The sequence below is a fragment of the Hirundo rustica genome, chromosome Z (assembly GCF_015227805.2).
Source record: "Hirundo rustica isolate bHirRus1 chromosome Z, bHirRus1.pri.v3, whole genome shotgun sequence".
NCBI classification, from domain to species: domain Eukaryota; kingdom Metazoa; phylum Chordata; class Aves; order Passeriformes; family Hirundinidae; genus Hirundo; species Hirundo rustica.
This window is the reverse complement of record NC_053488.1, coordinates 31,688,971-31,705,209: the sequence shown is the minus strand read 5'-3', so window position 1 is coordinate 31,705,209 and position 16,239 is coordinate 31,688,971. Positions and strand designations below refer to the sequence as shown.

At 39.0% G+C, this 16,239-nt stretch overlaps 1 protein-coding gene across 1 annotated transcript; it reads right to left on the bottom strand.

The window, feature by feature from the left end:
• Positions 1-690: 690 nt before the first annotated feature.
• On the bottom strand, positions 691-15,957 carry LURAP1L (leucine rich adaptor protein 1 like). Its single transcript, XM_040090600.1, has 2 exons — positions 15,760-15,957; positions 691-1,185 (listed from the first exon to the last, which is right to left on the bottom strand). The coding sequence occupies exons 1-2, from the start codon at positions 15,955-15,957 to the stop codon at positions 811-813; spliced, it is 573 nt and encodes a 190-aa protein (XP_039946534.1). The 3' UTR covers positions 691-810.
• Between the last annotated feature and the right edge of the window lie 282 nt (positions 15,958-16,239).

Below are 16,239 nucleotides of genomic sequence, written 5' to 3'. Positions count from 1 at the left end.
CAACAGTTACTGTTTTACTTCCCAGGTACCTCCAATATAGCTGATTAGCTGCAGCTCTCAACTGCATCAGTAGGCACAAAATAGTTAAGGTAAACTCTTAACTGTAAAACAGGAAAGAAAAAGCAGGGTAACATTGCTAAATTTAAAAGAAAACAAATTTAGAATCAGAATTTAACATCAAAATTACACAAGAGACAAGAAGAAATAGAAAGTATTCTTAGCTTTTCTGTATGGGGTTTCTTTCATTTGGAAAATGGAAGAAACCCCACACAGAAAAATTAAGAATATTTTATATTTCAAATAAAGACAGCTTAACAGAATCAAAATTCATTGCTTAGAAAAAGTATTTCCTAGAGGTATTTCCAAGATTCAGATTTAAGGCTCAATAAGAACAGTGTCTTTGGAAAGGCCAGATGTGGTAGTCAAGAAAATTTATGACAATGTGTATTTTTCAGAAGATATTTTACTGAAAACAAATACAAAATTGTAACTCTCATTCCCTGATGTTTCATTTTAAAGACAAAGCTTTACCTTTACCACTTTAACAGACTTGTAAATACAGCATTGTAAAAAATTAAAACAAAAAAATTTGTGACAATAAATTAAGAAAATGTGAGGAGGAGGAGAAGAAAACCCAACCCATCAAAGAGAAAATGCATAGGAAAAAAATAGAAAAGTTATGCAACAGAATTGAAGTTATCATATTATATTCTCCAAGAGAACTTTAGGGGTTTTGCACATGAAATAAAATAGCAGCAAAGAAAAAGGATGAATACAAGTGCATTTGTGTCCCACTGGAACTTGTTCTTATTAACCAAAACAATAGTACTCATCAGAATCAATTTTGGGATGCTTATGCAGAGACTGTGATTCCTCCATGATAGAAGAATCACTGAATTTGTCCATATCTGATGGGGTTTGGTGACCAGGGACATCATCCACTAAGGTGTCCAAATAACTCCCCACTGATATTCCATCCAGTCCATCACTACAGTCTTGTAAACTGCTACAGCTGCCACGGAGGGATGTCTCTTGACTTTCTAGCAAGCTGCACAGGCTTCCACTCAAACTGCTGCCTCTGCTGGCAATGGCTTTCTCTTCAATCATCCACTTGATTGATTCAATACTTTCATTGATGAGGAGGAGCTGGCGCATAAGCTTAACATCAGTGGCTCGGAGATTAACCTACAAGGCAAAAATTATTTAAAAAATTACTCTCTCCATAATCAAGCCAAAGAGCAGGCTTGAATGGGTTAAAAGAAAACACAGAAAAATCCAGCTTTCATATCTAGAACCAATCTATTTCAGTAACTAGTAAAAAAGTCCACAAGCAAACAAATAAAAAACCCTGAAAGCATAGCTATACTAATACTTTCAGTGAAGGTCAGCTGGGAACCTGGTCAGCCCCCCTAAGCACTCCATTAACAGGACTGCTAGTCAGTGACAAAAGACTTGTACGCACACTGATACAATGCTATTTAGATGAGAAACAAAGCTGCAATGACAACTCCTGGGAACAGCCTTTCACTAATCAGAGACACATAGGTATTTCTATTTCCCATTACTCTAAGCTAACTACAAATAGAGACATCTAGGCATCCACCCATGTTATTCTTACTGTGGCTACTTGGGCAACCTACAATTTTCAGATGTGCATACTTTGAAAAAAAACTTGTGGATATTTAACTTTTACTCACACTTCTCCTGAGTGGACATGAAAATCTGATATATAAATGTCTGACAGTTGAAATATTTAACTTATTGAAACTGTAACTTTCAGTTATTTAAACCCATATTAGATGAAGGTGATGAAGTTCTCAGTTAACCATGCATTACAGACATGGAGCAAGCATTTGCTGCAGCTAACTAAATAAAAAGTGGACATTAAGAACAAATTCCTACTTTCCCACTTAGTTGTGGTGGTTGATGCAAGCACACAGAAGTGTTAAGAGTAATGCACAGTGGAATATTACAGTGCTGTATTTCACAGATATATTTGAGTTAACCATCTTACTACATAAGACACTTTTTAAGTCACTTCAGCTGACAAATAAAGGTAAGACCTAAGGTTTATATTCATTGCTTCCTTCTCTTCATTTGAAACATCACAGGTACTGGGGAAAAAAAAAAAAAAAAAATCTGTGACCCTGTCTTATGTGCCATATTGAAAATTTGAAAGCCTTCACTCAACGGAAAAATAAAGAAAAAATTAGTAAGATCTATTACATCAGACAATAGATATTTTACACAATTCTCCAAGTCCACAATTGTACAGAAAAATAGCACTTGTTCATACACAATGGACTGGAACAGAATCAGTATTCTCAGGAAGCAAAGACTGTATCTTGTTTTGGTAAGAGTGTAATCTGAACATGATCCTTCCCATACTCAAATGCCATCTTCTCAGTGCCCCAAATTTCACTGAGCTGGTACAGTTGTTAAAAAATGATTTTAATGTATTTTTAATATATCTCATAGATATGTCATTTTAATGTATCTCATAGATACTGCAGAAGATTGTAGTGGAACCAGCTGGGACTCTTCCCAGCAGCCAGTATGGATTTGTTCTCACTATCTGTCACCAAACCATACTGATATTATTCCAATGTTCCAGCTCTTGTTGAGCAGTGAGGGCAATCAAGGTTTTTCTGTTTTTCACTCTGCACCCTCATCAAGTAGACTAGGACTGAGAAAGATGTTTGGAGTGGACAGAGATGTGACACTTGACCAGAATTCATCAAACAGTATTTCTTGCCATACAAAGTTGTGCATAGCAATAAAATCTGTGCATTTGATCTTTCCTATACAGCTGTTGCTTGGGGGCTGGCTTGATCTGCTGGTGGGAGATGGTGTGTCTTGGCATCACTTGTTCATTTAATTTGTTTCCTTCATTTTTTAAACCTTCTTTACTACAATCTAAGTTTTTCTCACTTCTGTTCTTGTAATTCTTTCCCCCAATCCCACCAGAAAAGGAGAGGAGAGTGAGTGAGCAGCTGGTGGGTGCTTAGTTACTGGTCAGGGACAACCCAAAGCAAAGACATTTCAAGCTCTGCCAGTAACAGACCACCTGTGTAACTGTCATATGTATTCCCAGCTTCCTTCCCCAGTCCCCAAAATGGCTTCTGAATTATTCTCAACCCAGTAACACAAGACATAACACAGCTAACATGGTACTGTGCAAAACAGCTCTACCTATCATTCATTCAGTTTTAACAATACTGCCCATCTATCATTGTTTCAGAAGTGAGGTTATGAAAATAGATTGACCATTTTGTAATTCTCCTGCTCAAGCCAATTCCTCTACTCTAATCAATAAATCACTACAAACCATCTGCTTGGCAACCAGGCAGTAGATTATTCAACTGAAAGAAGCAGATTATCCAACTTCTCAAATGCAACTACAAACTTCAGCAACTTGAATATTAACATGCTCAGAGACAAGTTTCCCAAAAGGCTGATTTAGGAAAAGTTTAACAGAACTAGCACTAACATGACTCAAAGGAAACAGTCCCTTTTAGATAAAGTAGACATCTCATATAGTTCAGATTCAGTTTACAGGAAATAATTTTTTTCTCTAAATACAGCAACACCTTCAACATTTTTGTGGAACAGCCTTACTGAAAACAATTCTTTGCATTTTTGAGTACTAGAGTTGTCCTCCTAGCTACCACATCATTCCAATTCTCCCACATCAAGAGTGTGCTTTTCCTAAAGCAAATATTAAAAAGTAGTTTGACAAGTGTCATCTTTCTTTAACATAGTTTACTTTATCATCTGTTTGATAATACAGAAATGTCAAAATGACATTTTTTGTCCCCTATGTGCCTTAGCACAGACAGAATCACATTAGCTTTTACTCACTTATGTAGCTGCAACCCATTTATCTTGGAAGTTGTTGTAGTGTACAAGTTGAAGTGGTTTTGGAGTAAACAAGTCAGTCCAAGACTGTTCAGCTAACAGGATTAAACACAATAAAATCTCACCATGCTTGACAGCTCTATTTGTTATGCACAGTAACAGGTGGATTTCAGGAATAATCTAAACAGTGTATCATAGCTAATAAAGGCATTTCAGAACAGTATTTATAACTGTCCTTTGAGTTAAGTCCAGAGCACAAGACCACCACAGGGAAGGTGTCTTGTTATTTTGGATCAGTCCTCAGCAAAAACTTATGGTGTATTAAAAGAAAATCTACAAGAGAGGTTTTTTACAAAAAACTACAACTAATTTCCTGTTACAGGTTAACTTCTATATATTTTTGCTTAGTTTTGCTCTGTGTATTTGAAATAGGGCTGATCACAGAAATGATACTAAATGTTTATCATTAAGAGCTAGACACAGCAAGAGAAAATAATGAAATTCAAGCAACAGCATCTTTCAAGTAACACACTCTAGTAGCATAAATGCGCAGATTAACATTCAGACAGAACCAGAACTTTAATCTGGAAAGAACAGCTGGACTAAACACCTGTCTATGACTCTCATACTCACTCAAACAAAGTATCTTTTCCTTTCTTTTGGTATTCTAATATGTACAACACTGTCATCACTTATTCAAGAGAATTGATATATACACAAACACATATATACTACATATATATGCAGAGAGACATAAAAATATGCATGCTATTTTTTAATATAATTCATTGTTTTTGATAAAGAACTTGACTAGGTAATTGCTTTTAGAATAAAACTCTTAATGACCAGGACTGCTTACAAAGACAATTATTCCTTCCTGGCAGTCACCCAAAGTAGTGCATTAACTGTCCCTAGCCTGATCACTTAGCTTTTGGATAAAAGTCACACATGTAGTCACAATTTGAGCAAAATGTTCTTGCATTTTGCTGCTGCATGTTCTGCAGACATAGCTTCCAGTCAGCTTCAAACACAGAGGGTCACCTTCCCATCCAGAAATGGCAAAGCTAAAATGTCTGTTAAATATACAAATATTCTAATCTGCAAAAGCTGTTTGAAACTCTAGGGTTTTTTTCTGCAGATTACTTTCTTTTAAATTCCTGGATTCACATCTTGCTTCTTCTAACTACAGAAACTCTGCAGGAATATTAATGGCAACTATAAAAAGTGGTTTGAGGAAAATATATCCCTAAGTTTAATTAAATTATTGCAGTTTCATTTTTTTTCTCAACATTTTTATGTTCTGTGCTGTAAAGAGTCTACTAACAAAAGGAAAAGAAGTGAGCAAATTTAAATAATAAGGTGTGGTGGTTTTTTTGGTTTTTTTTTCAGAGTACGTCTTTTAGCCATAGCACAGTGAAATAAGTCCTTACAACAGACAAAATCTTATATTTACAACTTAATGGATTCAGGGAGCTATTTAAGTCATTCACATAAGAAGCTCTCCTCTGCACAGAATCTCAACATGAATATAGGGGTTGGCTGCTCTGGAAGCTGTGTTCTAAAACATCTTAAGCTTGGACACAAATTCCATGGTAAGTGGAAGTGGTTGGAAACAGTAGCAAAGTACAGTAGTCCTGGAAAAGCCCCACAGAGGTTCAGTCCTGGGAAGTCCTGCAGAAGTTAACAAACATGTGGAGAGGTTAGATGAAAACTAACTGCCGCCAATTCCATCTGTTGCTAAACGCTACCATACCCATCTCAATCACACTTCTTAAACAGAATTTCAAACCAGTAGAACTTTTCCATATTAAACAGGTGTGCATGACCACTATGGTTCAGGAGTATCAACACTACTATTGTTTCCATTCCCTAGGATGTGTCAGAGATAACCTTCCACTTTCCACTTTCATGTTCAATTTCTTCTATTTCCCATATCATTCAGGATGAAGAGTTGCCAGTTATGCCTACCCCCCTTGATTTTTAAAAGGTAGATTACCTCAGCTTTCATGAAATAGTAAATTCCATCAATTAAATCGAGATGCAATTAAAAAAAAATCTAACAATCAATGTCCAAATAGTAATTTGTTTTGCATTCTGAGATGTTTCTTCCTCAAAAAAGGTAATGTTATTCCACTTTCTCCTGGTGTTACTTTTACTGTTACAAACACTGAATAACAATTTTTGAAGTAACTAAGGAAATTAATTTATGAGGCAAAAGTTGAGGGTGAGGAAAATATAACAGTGGTTGGCTATTACTCGAGTCTTATCAAGATAAAAAATTTTATAAAAATCTACTAGGATAAAAACCTGGCCAATGAAACAAATTCTGTGAGACTGTAATAAGCTAAACACTATAGGCAACCTATTCAAAGTCCAAAATGCAAGTGTTATTTAACTGGAGTCACCAAGGTAGTATGTTGCCAACAGGGATAAGTCTGGTGACACAGACAGGATTTGTTCATTAAGCATTAAACATGTCATTTGAAGGTAAGTAAGTTCAAAGTGATAAAACAGATTCTCAACACTGAATAAAAGAGATGCTCTTTTTTTCCCCATTCAGCATGTCAAAACAAACAAACAAACAAACAAACAAAACCACAAAAAACCCCAAACAACAAACCAAAACAAAACCCAAACAAAAAACCAACCCACAGGACGATTAATAGGCTGTGCAGGAGCTAGATCCTACTTAAATTAAAACATATGCAAGTGCACATCTTTAAACTTCTTGCCTGCTTCTAAATTGACCCACTGATTGAAGGTGTTTGCACTGGTTTCTTCATATAATTATGCTGCTTTAGGCAATGATATTTAGGATCAAGATGAAAAAATTAGAATGCCTAGGCTAACTTTAGAATTTCAACTTCTCTTGAATTTGAATCTTCTTAATTCTTTGAATTTGAATTCTTCTGAATTTGAATTCTTCTGAATTCTTAAAAATGCAGGAAGTTTCACAAGACAGAGAAGTTTACTATCAAGACAAGTTTATTTGTTTACTGGAAGGCATCTCCTATGCACCACTGAAACAACAGCTGCTTCTGTGAATGCACCACATGCACTCCCTACCAAAGCCAACTAACTGTGGTAAATTCAGACACCACAATAATACAAGCTAACCCAACCAACCTGACTGAAACTCTGTATGAGCTGTCTCAAAACAATGGACCAAAGCCTGGCAGAGAATGAGACTGCCAGAGTCAAGGTAGGTGCTGCAATGTTCATCATTATGCTTTATGCCTCTGTGATTTACCTCTAAATGATTTAGCTAAATTAAATTTCAGTCAACAGTGATAAATGTAGATCAACAGCTTTTTCTTCATCTGGTTTCTTTCATCATGAAATTGTGTTATAATGTATTGCTTTATCATTTCCCCATTTATTCTCTCCTGGTTTTTAGGCTTGCAGTAAGCTTCAGACAATGAGGAAGCACATACAAAAGCTACATATAAATAAAACTAAATTTATATGGTCCATTGTTGATTTGTAGTTATGGTTTGCTGATCTACTTTCTTTCGTAAAAGTGAGCAAGTTACACTGACTCAGCTGTACTTCCATAATGAAATATTATAACAAAAATATTGTGACAGACCAGAAGTTTCGATCACTTAATTTCTGACTTCTTTTACAAGAGATTGTTTATATTCTTGCATCTCTTGAAGACTCCAAAATTGTAGAATCCCTTACATCAGAATTTTTAAGTAGCATTCATTACCATCGCTGAACTCCCAGCTGCTCATAAAGTGAGTGGTCATTGGGATACTGTCTATATTAGCTGCCAAATTCCACCCTCTCAACGTGGCCAGAACAGGCCTTCCTCAGGCACTCTCATAAAGGTACATATTAATCTCACTCCAGGAAAAACACTAGATATTCATAATCAGAGAATCACAGAAGAGCTGGGATTGGAAGGGACCTCTGAAGATCATTTAAACCCATATCACTGCTCTCTCAAGTTCAACAGGATTGAGTCCAAGCAGGTTTTAAAAATTTCCAGAGAGGTAAGATTCCACAACTTCTCTGGGCATGCTGTTTCAGTGTTCAGTCACCCTCAAAGAAAAAATATTTTCCTTATATTTGGATGGATCTTCCTGTATTTCAGTTTGTGCTCATTATCCCTTGTCTTGTCACTGGGCAGCACTGAAGAGAGTCTTGTCCCATATTCTTGACAACTACCCTTAAGATACTTGTACATATGGGTAAGATTCCTGTTCAGCTGTCTCTTCTCCAGGCTAAACTGGCCCAGTTTCTTCAGCCTCTCCTCTTAAAAGAGATGATGCTCCAGACCCCTACTCATCTCTACAGTCTCCTGCTGGACCAGATCTCCAGTAATTCCTTGTCTGAAGCTGAAAAGCCCAAAATGGATCTCCAAACAGCACTCCAGAGCTAAGTAGAGGTAGAGTGTGTACATAATTTTCACTAGTTTTCTAAAGAGGTGGCTAAACAATACAGATTCTATTCCTCTTTCCACTTCATAGTTTCCTCCATGGTGTCACGACTGTTTTTTTCTAGTCATTTATAATTATTGCAAGGATCAATGTCTGAGTCTGAAGTTTTTCAATTAAAAACTCTTTTAAACTGAGTATTAAGAAAGTCATGTCCAATGTTTGCTGTACCTCATAAGCAAACGTCTGAGCTAACAGTTAAAAAGCAGTGCAGCTGAGCTAAAAGCAGTGCAACTATCTCAAATACAAAACTTCTTTAAACCAATTAAAATTCTGTAGGAACACAGAAAAAAAAAACCACAAAGCAACCAAGCTATTCTATTTTTGTTTCCACCTTGGGGTAAAAATGTGTGAGGTTGGAAACACTTGCTGAATTATAGTTCTTGGATGCATTTCCTTCTGTACCTATAGAGAGGCAGGTTTCATAGCCAAACCAGAATGCAGTAAAATGGCTCTTTTTCCTGAAGCATTTGAGTCACGAATGCAGCTGATATCTAACAGCAGCAAACAAAATCACAAATTATGCCAGTAAAGTGTTTATGGAATCTGAAACCCGCAGTAGTTAAATAGCAATTCACCATTGCTTTAAAGAGACTAAATGCTTTCACGTAATCTGGAACTGTACCCAGCAGGGCCATACAGCATTGAGAGGAGCTTATTGTACAGCACGACAAATGAAACATTTGGGCAACTTCTCTGGCAGCTTAGTTAGTTTGTGTTTCCAGTTAATTAAGAAATGTGCCATACCATTCTCCTGACAAACTGTAAATGTTAGTGGGGAAAGACAAGGATTGGATTGATGAGGCCAGGGTTTCATTGGTGTGCCAGTATACTCTTCTCCATGTTTATGGAGGCTCCAGGTGAGTTTGCATATCCTGAGAAAACGGAGTAGCTGACTTTATATTATATATGCGACACATATATATATGCTCTAGAGACCCTCCTTATCTTCTTTTTATGGAAGAAGTGAAACCTCCTTGAGAGTTACTTCAAAGAAGGGGATACCCAGACACATGTCATTCCACACACTCATCTACAGGAAGGCACCAGAGTGAGTCAGCACTGAAACACAGAACAAGTAACACAAGTAACATCTGTGAAATAAATGGCCATCCCAATATTCTGTAGATTTGAAAAAGCTTCAAAGCTTGAACTATGTTGTATCTTTCAAAGATGTAATACAAGATTGTTGTATCCATTAATTTGGTTTATATTTGTAATGTTCTTTTCTATCATGTCCCTGTCCAGCTGTGCCCACCCCCCTCACTGTGATGTAACCTAATCCTGTTTTATCACTGATTGGGCGATGCCTCTGGGTCTCTCCTATGGGCCCTGCCCCCTGGGGCAAAAAGCCACGGCCGGGGAGGGGCCAGCACTCCCTGGCATCGGCTCTCCAATGGGAAGGGTCTCCAAAGCTGAGCAGGACATAAGCTCATATACAAAAGGTAATTTTAAATTGTTGTAAGTAACCACATAAAAGAAAGCATCCATGCAAAAATACGATGATCAAAGGGCTAGAAATCTGCCATATGAGGAGAGACTTCAGGAGGAAGGTCTTTTCTTCTTAGAGAAGCCTTGGGGATAGGGGCATCTCCTCACAGCATTCCAGTAATTTGGGCTGATATGAAGAGGACCAGAAGAGGTTTCGTCTTAATACAAGCTCATTTTTTTTTTCAGTGAAGGCAATCAATCATGAGAACAACCTCCCCAGTGACATGGCTGAGGTTTTCAAGATGGACAGGGTGTCTGAAAACGTCACCCAGACTTCCTTTCCTTTGAAAGGTGAAATCAGATAGTCTTCTGAAGTCCCTTTATGGAACAGCCCTTCCATCCCAGGCTATTCCATGAAAGCCATGCTATTATGCTGATTTCATCAGAAAGGTTATAATCTATTTGCTAAAAGTTATCATAAACTACAACTCTGTGCAGAAGTGGTTTAGTATTCACATAATTTCATTACAAATTTTCAGGAATCAGACTTCAAAACTCAACTTTAATGATTCTTCTACTCTTGAAAAAGTAATCAGGAAGGAATCATGAAATTATAATACATATTCTCTGAACTAAACGCTGGTGAAAGTCTCACAGTACAGTCACAAGGCAGTCTAACTGGAAGTCTTGGCTGTAGTATCCCTGACGCTGCTGCGATGATTAACACCAGACAGATTCATATGTACCAAAGTATCTCACACTGATGCTGCTCAGTAAGGTACCAGCAGTGTTTCATGGACTCTTGGCCATGCAGCAGCTAATAATGTAAGCACATATTCATCTGTACCTCCTGGGGACTTAAACCCTTCAGCAGCTGCTATAGCTGAGTAAGAACAGATATAAACTCTGACTGAGTACAATATCAATATGTTCCACAATCAAAGCCTTCTGCCAGACACTGAGTGAGATTTGCCAGTCAAAACATGTTTATATGTGCATTAATTTAAATAACCTTGGTCACCTCATCCTTCCAGAGATGATCGGAAAAGATGGAAAACTTAGTAAAGTTCTGGCACTATAAGCTGCAATTTTTCTTTATTAGATTTATTTTCCCTAAGGATCAATCTACAACTCCATTATAACATGATCCACTGTTATGATCACTGCCCAATCTGCATTATATGCAAAATTTACAAACTCCTCTAGTACATCATGCAAATTGGAGGGTATGGAGAGAACTTCCTAGCAAGATACAGAATTAACCCCTTTTTCAGTCAACTTCAGGAAGACTTGGGGAAACAAGTTAATTTCTATTTCTGTATGCCTTCTTTGTATGTCTAAGAGCCTCACTTCAGTGATTCACTGAATAATGGCTCATTAAGAAACCAAGGCTAATCAAACTCTCCTGCATAGGTTTGAGGCATAGCCAATAGTATTTTTAAGGTTTTATCTTCAGTCAAGTATTAAACCAAAAATTACAACTCATCTAATCGAAAACCAGCATCTGATGCACAGCTTTGCATTGCTGACTAGGCACACTGAAGCCAGTTCTTGGCTTCAGTTAAGACAACTCATGTTATCATACAAAATAGTTAATGTAGCAGCATGCACCTACAGCACGTGTTAAAGAGATACTTCAAGTCACAGCTGTAGGCTTTTAAAATAAAATAGTAAATTCAGAGAAAATAATAAATTCAAAGAAAATAATAAATGCAGATCCCCCACAACTGTGGATCTAATAAATCTAAGCAAATATGAAGTTTATCAGATTCTTTAGATCTAGCAGAATAGGGTTACAACAGCTCTGCCCTCCAACCTGAAACTTGATTAATGTGCCAGGGATGGTTAAAAAATAAACCCCAAAACCAAATTAAAAAAAAAGAAAAGAAAACATAAAGAAAACAAGACAAACCAAACCACACCACAAAAAATACCAAGGAGGACTGCCATTGTAATAATCAAATTTGCCTTAAATCCAGCTTCATTTTGTCAGGGATCAATGTTAATTGCCTTTAAAAAACATTATACTAAAATTAAACTAGGAGGACAAGGGAGAAAACTCAGCCGATGTGTTAGCACAGGAATATGCCTCTATATCAAATGTCTTTAGCCTATATCTGGAATGCTCAGCTCCTTGAAAATAGGTTTCAATTACTTCATCCTTCAGTCTAAAAACTGCTGCGTTCAGTATACCCAGTTAGATGTTCAGACTCACAAACAAGATTTGATTCTCAACAGTGCTCACTGGAAGGAATCTCATTAAAAGTCCCAGCACCGCCATCCACCCCTCACTTCTAAGATACAGCTTATCTTATTTAAAATAATGCAATAATGCATTATTTTAAATAATGCAATACATTATTTTAAATTCTTGTAGGTAATGCAGGCTGTATTATTTAAACTTCTAGCTTGCAAAGAGGCATTAATGAGTGAGGTTGGAAACTTTTGAATTAAAAGGAAACAAACCCACCCAATCTCTTTCTTTGAGTATTATAGAAAAATCTCCTTTTTAGCAACCCCAGAACTTGTGAAGGCGAAATGAGGCTTTTAGAAGCAGTATCATTTCTGGCTGCAGAGTAGGCCTCAGTTTATTTACTGCAGTGAAAGTGTTATGTGTTGAATGATGACCTCAGGAGCATGGTACACTAGAAAAAAGGCTGTGGCTATAAAGGTTTATGATCAACTCCCGAACAGAATGTTGCATCTAAAAGACCAGAGGAAGAAAGATCTTAACAGTAACACTGTGACAAATTTCACACTGAATCAAGGGTGAGATAGGGAGAGGTATTCATTCCACCCAAGCTTGACCACAGCACGGTGTTTTGACTCATGCTGGCAATTACATATTGCTTGTCCTCTAATTTATTGCCTTATAACTCAAAGCTTTTCAGGATCCAATGTAGTCTCAACCATAGCCTTCATAGGAAAACAGAGGGTAAGAAAACTTGGCCAAGCAGGTCCGTATTTCAAGAACAGTTCTCTGTGTGCTTTGTGTGATTCCAGTGACCATCAGCAAAATCAGGTTTGAGGTAAAACAAACCCTTCTGAACAGCAAAAGAATCCGAAGAAGCAAGGGAAAGCCTCAAGTCCTTCACCCAGCACATGGACTGTTACCAAATACACCCCACCCGTTTGTCAGGTTCTGTAGCTCACAGTCAAACACAGATTTTCCAAGTCAAATATTGTCTTTTTCTATATACCACTAGAAAAGAAGGACCTGAATAACTTTGTTTTTTATGTTTACATAAAGTTTGTCCCAAGTCTGGAACAAGAAAAAACCCCAAAAAACCAACAAAACAGAGGTAGATCTATCCAAAATATGGTGAGTGGGCTGTAGAAGCAGCTGTCATAGTACAACTAGAAAAAGAAAGCTTAGCAGATGACACTTGGTTTTCTAAACTTCTGGTATTTTACATTTTTTGCATGTTTACTACCGCAGCAGCTATAGACTACTTTTCTACATGTCCAAGACCTCCTATGCTTTGTAGCAAAGCCAAAGAATAATGCATTAGAAAGAAGTGTGAAATAAGAAAAGAGGTTTTGGCTTCATTCTAGAAATGATATACAGTACAAATAATAATAATAATAATAATAATAATAATAATAATAATTAAAAAAAAAAAAAAAAGGAAGGAAACATAGACAGGAACAACAATTTTTACCTGATATTTTTCTTAAATTTATAAAATATGTCCACCAAGAAAATTGCAGCAGGGTAAGTGACAGATTAAGAAGCTGAAGCAACCCTGACAGTTGAGGAAAATCCTGAAGATGCCAGAGACTAGAGAAAAAAAATCCAGGAAGGTAGTTCACTTTCACACTGTGGATTACAGAAGACAGCTGAGAGCATGAAAGATTTTTAGACAGGGTATACCAATACTTCACATTTAGTCATTGGTTTAATGGGCATATACAGACCAGAAGTCAAATGGGAAGAGCATTGTAAATTAACTCCTCTTACTCAGCGTGAGAAATTAGTTCAGATAAGAAAAGTCAGTCAGTCATTGAAGTGAAAAAGAACAGGAGAGGTCAAAGCTTTTGGGACTAAAACCTGTGCTTAGGGCAGGGACAGAAAAGAGAGAAACTGGATGGCAAGAGGAAGAAGAGGTAAAAGAAAGATTGTGACATGAAATTTTAAAGTGTGAAGTAGCTGAAGAGACCAACTTGAAAGGAAAAGGTGATATGGGCAATTGACTCAGGTCCCCCTTAAGAGGCCTAGGTGTCTTGACATGTTATAGTTGTGCTAAAAGCTCTGGCTACTGTATTTGCTTCCCTTGCAGTCTGACAACCCATACCTTATAAACTACATGCAGGTCATTGTACTACCATTGTGCAAGCTTAAAATTAAAAAAAATAAGCATGAGATAAGCAGATAGTGTGTTACTCAGTATTAAAACTGAAATTCCCAGTGATCGTTACCCTAAAATCATAGAATCACAGAATAGCTTCGGTTGGAAGGAATACTAAAGACCACCTAGTTCCAACCTTCCAAATGACAAGAACAAAGGCACCCACAATGTCTCTGGGCAACCTGTTCCAGTGCCCCACTACCCTCTGAGTAAACAACTCCTTCCCAACATCTCTGAATCTACCCTGTTCCAGTTTAAAGCTGTTCCCCCTCATTCTGCTACTCCACGATGCTGTCAAATGCCCTGCTCTCTAGCTTTCTTGTTTGGCCTGCTCTAGGTACTGAAAGGTGGCTAAAAGATCACCACAGAATGCACCAATAGTTTGATTTGTGAAGATCTCTTAAATTATATGAGGCCGTACAATAGCAAATGTAATTTATAATTTATACCTCAAGATTAACACTACCATCTTGGCTATTAACTCTCAGAATACACATTCTCTTCCCCTCTTTGCCCAGCACACCTATTCTTTAAAAACCCTTACGAACTACATAACTATGTATCCATATGTAGCACTGTAGAGGGACTTGTGGTACGGCATCGCACTTGTTCACATAGAATGATATTGAATTATTTGCTGTAAATGGCTCAGTTACAAGATTGCTCCATAAAGTTATCTTACTCTGCAAGAAAAAAACCCATCCCAAGGCCATCAAATTTCATCCCATTTTCAAATAAGCTTAGTGGCAGCAGCTATGGAAAAAAAGAAATGTTTTTTGGGACCCACATAACACTTACACTTTTACACTAGTAAAAATGGACATTATCTATGCTCATGTATCTGAGGTGCCCTGCATTTTCAATTATCATATCTGCCGAGCGTTCACTAATTACTTGGTCACTTGCTTGCAAAGAGTTTCCTTTCGGTTTTTCTTAGAAAAAGTTAAGCCAGTTTTATGGCATCATTTTATAGCAAAATAAATTTATTGAGATGGTGACATACAAAGTAGGACAAGCACCTGCACGAAGACAGTAAACAAGTTAGAGGATCTGAACTACATACAGCATAGTCCCATCACAGATCACTGGCAAAAGAAAATAGACCATTCAACTAAAGTATAAATAGTTGTTTTTCCAATAATTACTCTGCATCATCTGCAGCCTGTTTGGAACTTATTAAGTCTCTGAAGACTAAAGTCCAGCAATCAAGTCCCTGAATTCCAGGCCAAATTTCCAGCCCGAAAACATCCTGTGTGTCTTTAGGTGTTAGTCATGAGCGGGTAACAGGTGCAACGCAGAAAATGCAGTTACAGCAACGGGAGAGTAGTGCGTTATTTCTTTTACTGGTACTCCAGCTTTCAGTACTTCTAACGAGTTGACAGGAACAGAAGCCAATTGCGAGTCCCTGGCGAACTGCCCCGCTGCGAGGAAAAGAGCTGACAAGTCCCCCGCTCTACGCCGCACCGACGAGCGGCCTTGTTGTTCTCCCAGCCTGCAGCAGAGCCCTCGCTGCCGCCCGGCCCCACCAGGAGATGGATACGCGCAGCTGCAGCTCCCGGGGGCAGGCAGCACCTCCTTCCCGCGGCGGGCCGCCCGGCGGGGCGCAGGCAGCGCAGTCCCGTCCCGGGCCGCTGCTGCCGAGCGGGAGGCGGCGGTGCGGAAGGGCTGCGGCTACTCACCATCTCCTGCCTCAGAAGCTGAAGTTTCGTCTCCAAACGGGCCAGGGCGGCAGCGCGGCGGCGGCGGGGGCCGGGGGCCGCGGCGGCGGGGCGGGCCGGGAGCTCCTCCCCGCGCAGGGGCCGCGCCAAGCTCTCTGGCACTTTGCGCCCCAGCTTCTGCTCGACATCGCGGAGATCCGGCGGGGCGCCGGGCTCCATGGCTCGTCCTGCAGGGGCCCGGGGCGGCAGCCGCGGAACTACCCGCGCCCGCCCGATCGCTGCCGGGGCGCGGAGGCGCGGAGAACCGCGGCGGCGCCGGGGACGGCGGGCACGGGCATCTCCCGGGCGCACCGGCCTCTCCCGGCCCCCCCCCGGCCACCGGGGAAAGGCAACAGCGGCCGGGCGACGGCGACGGAGAAAAACGGCCCCGCTTCGCGCACGAGGCCGCGACGCGCCCCAGCAGCTGCGGCCGGCACAGCGCGACCCGAGTCATCGCGCCTC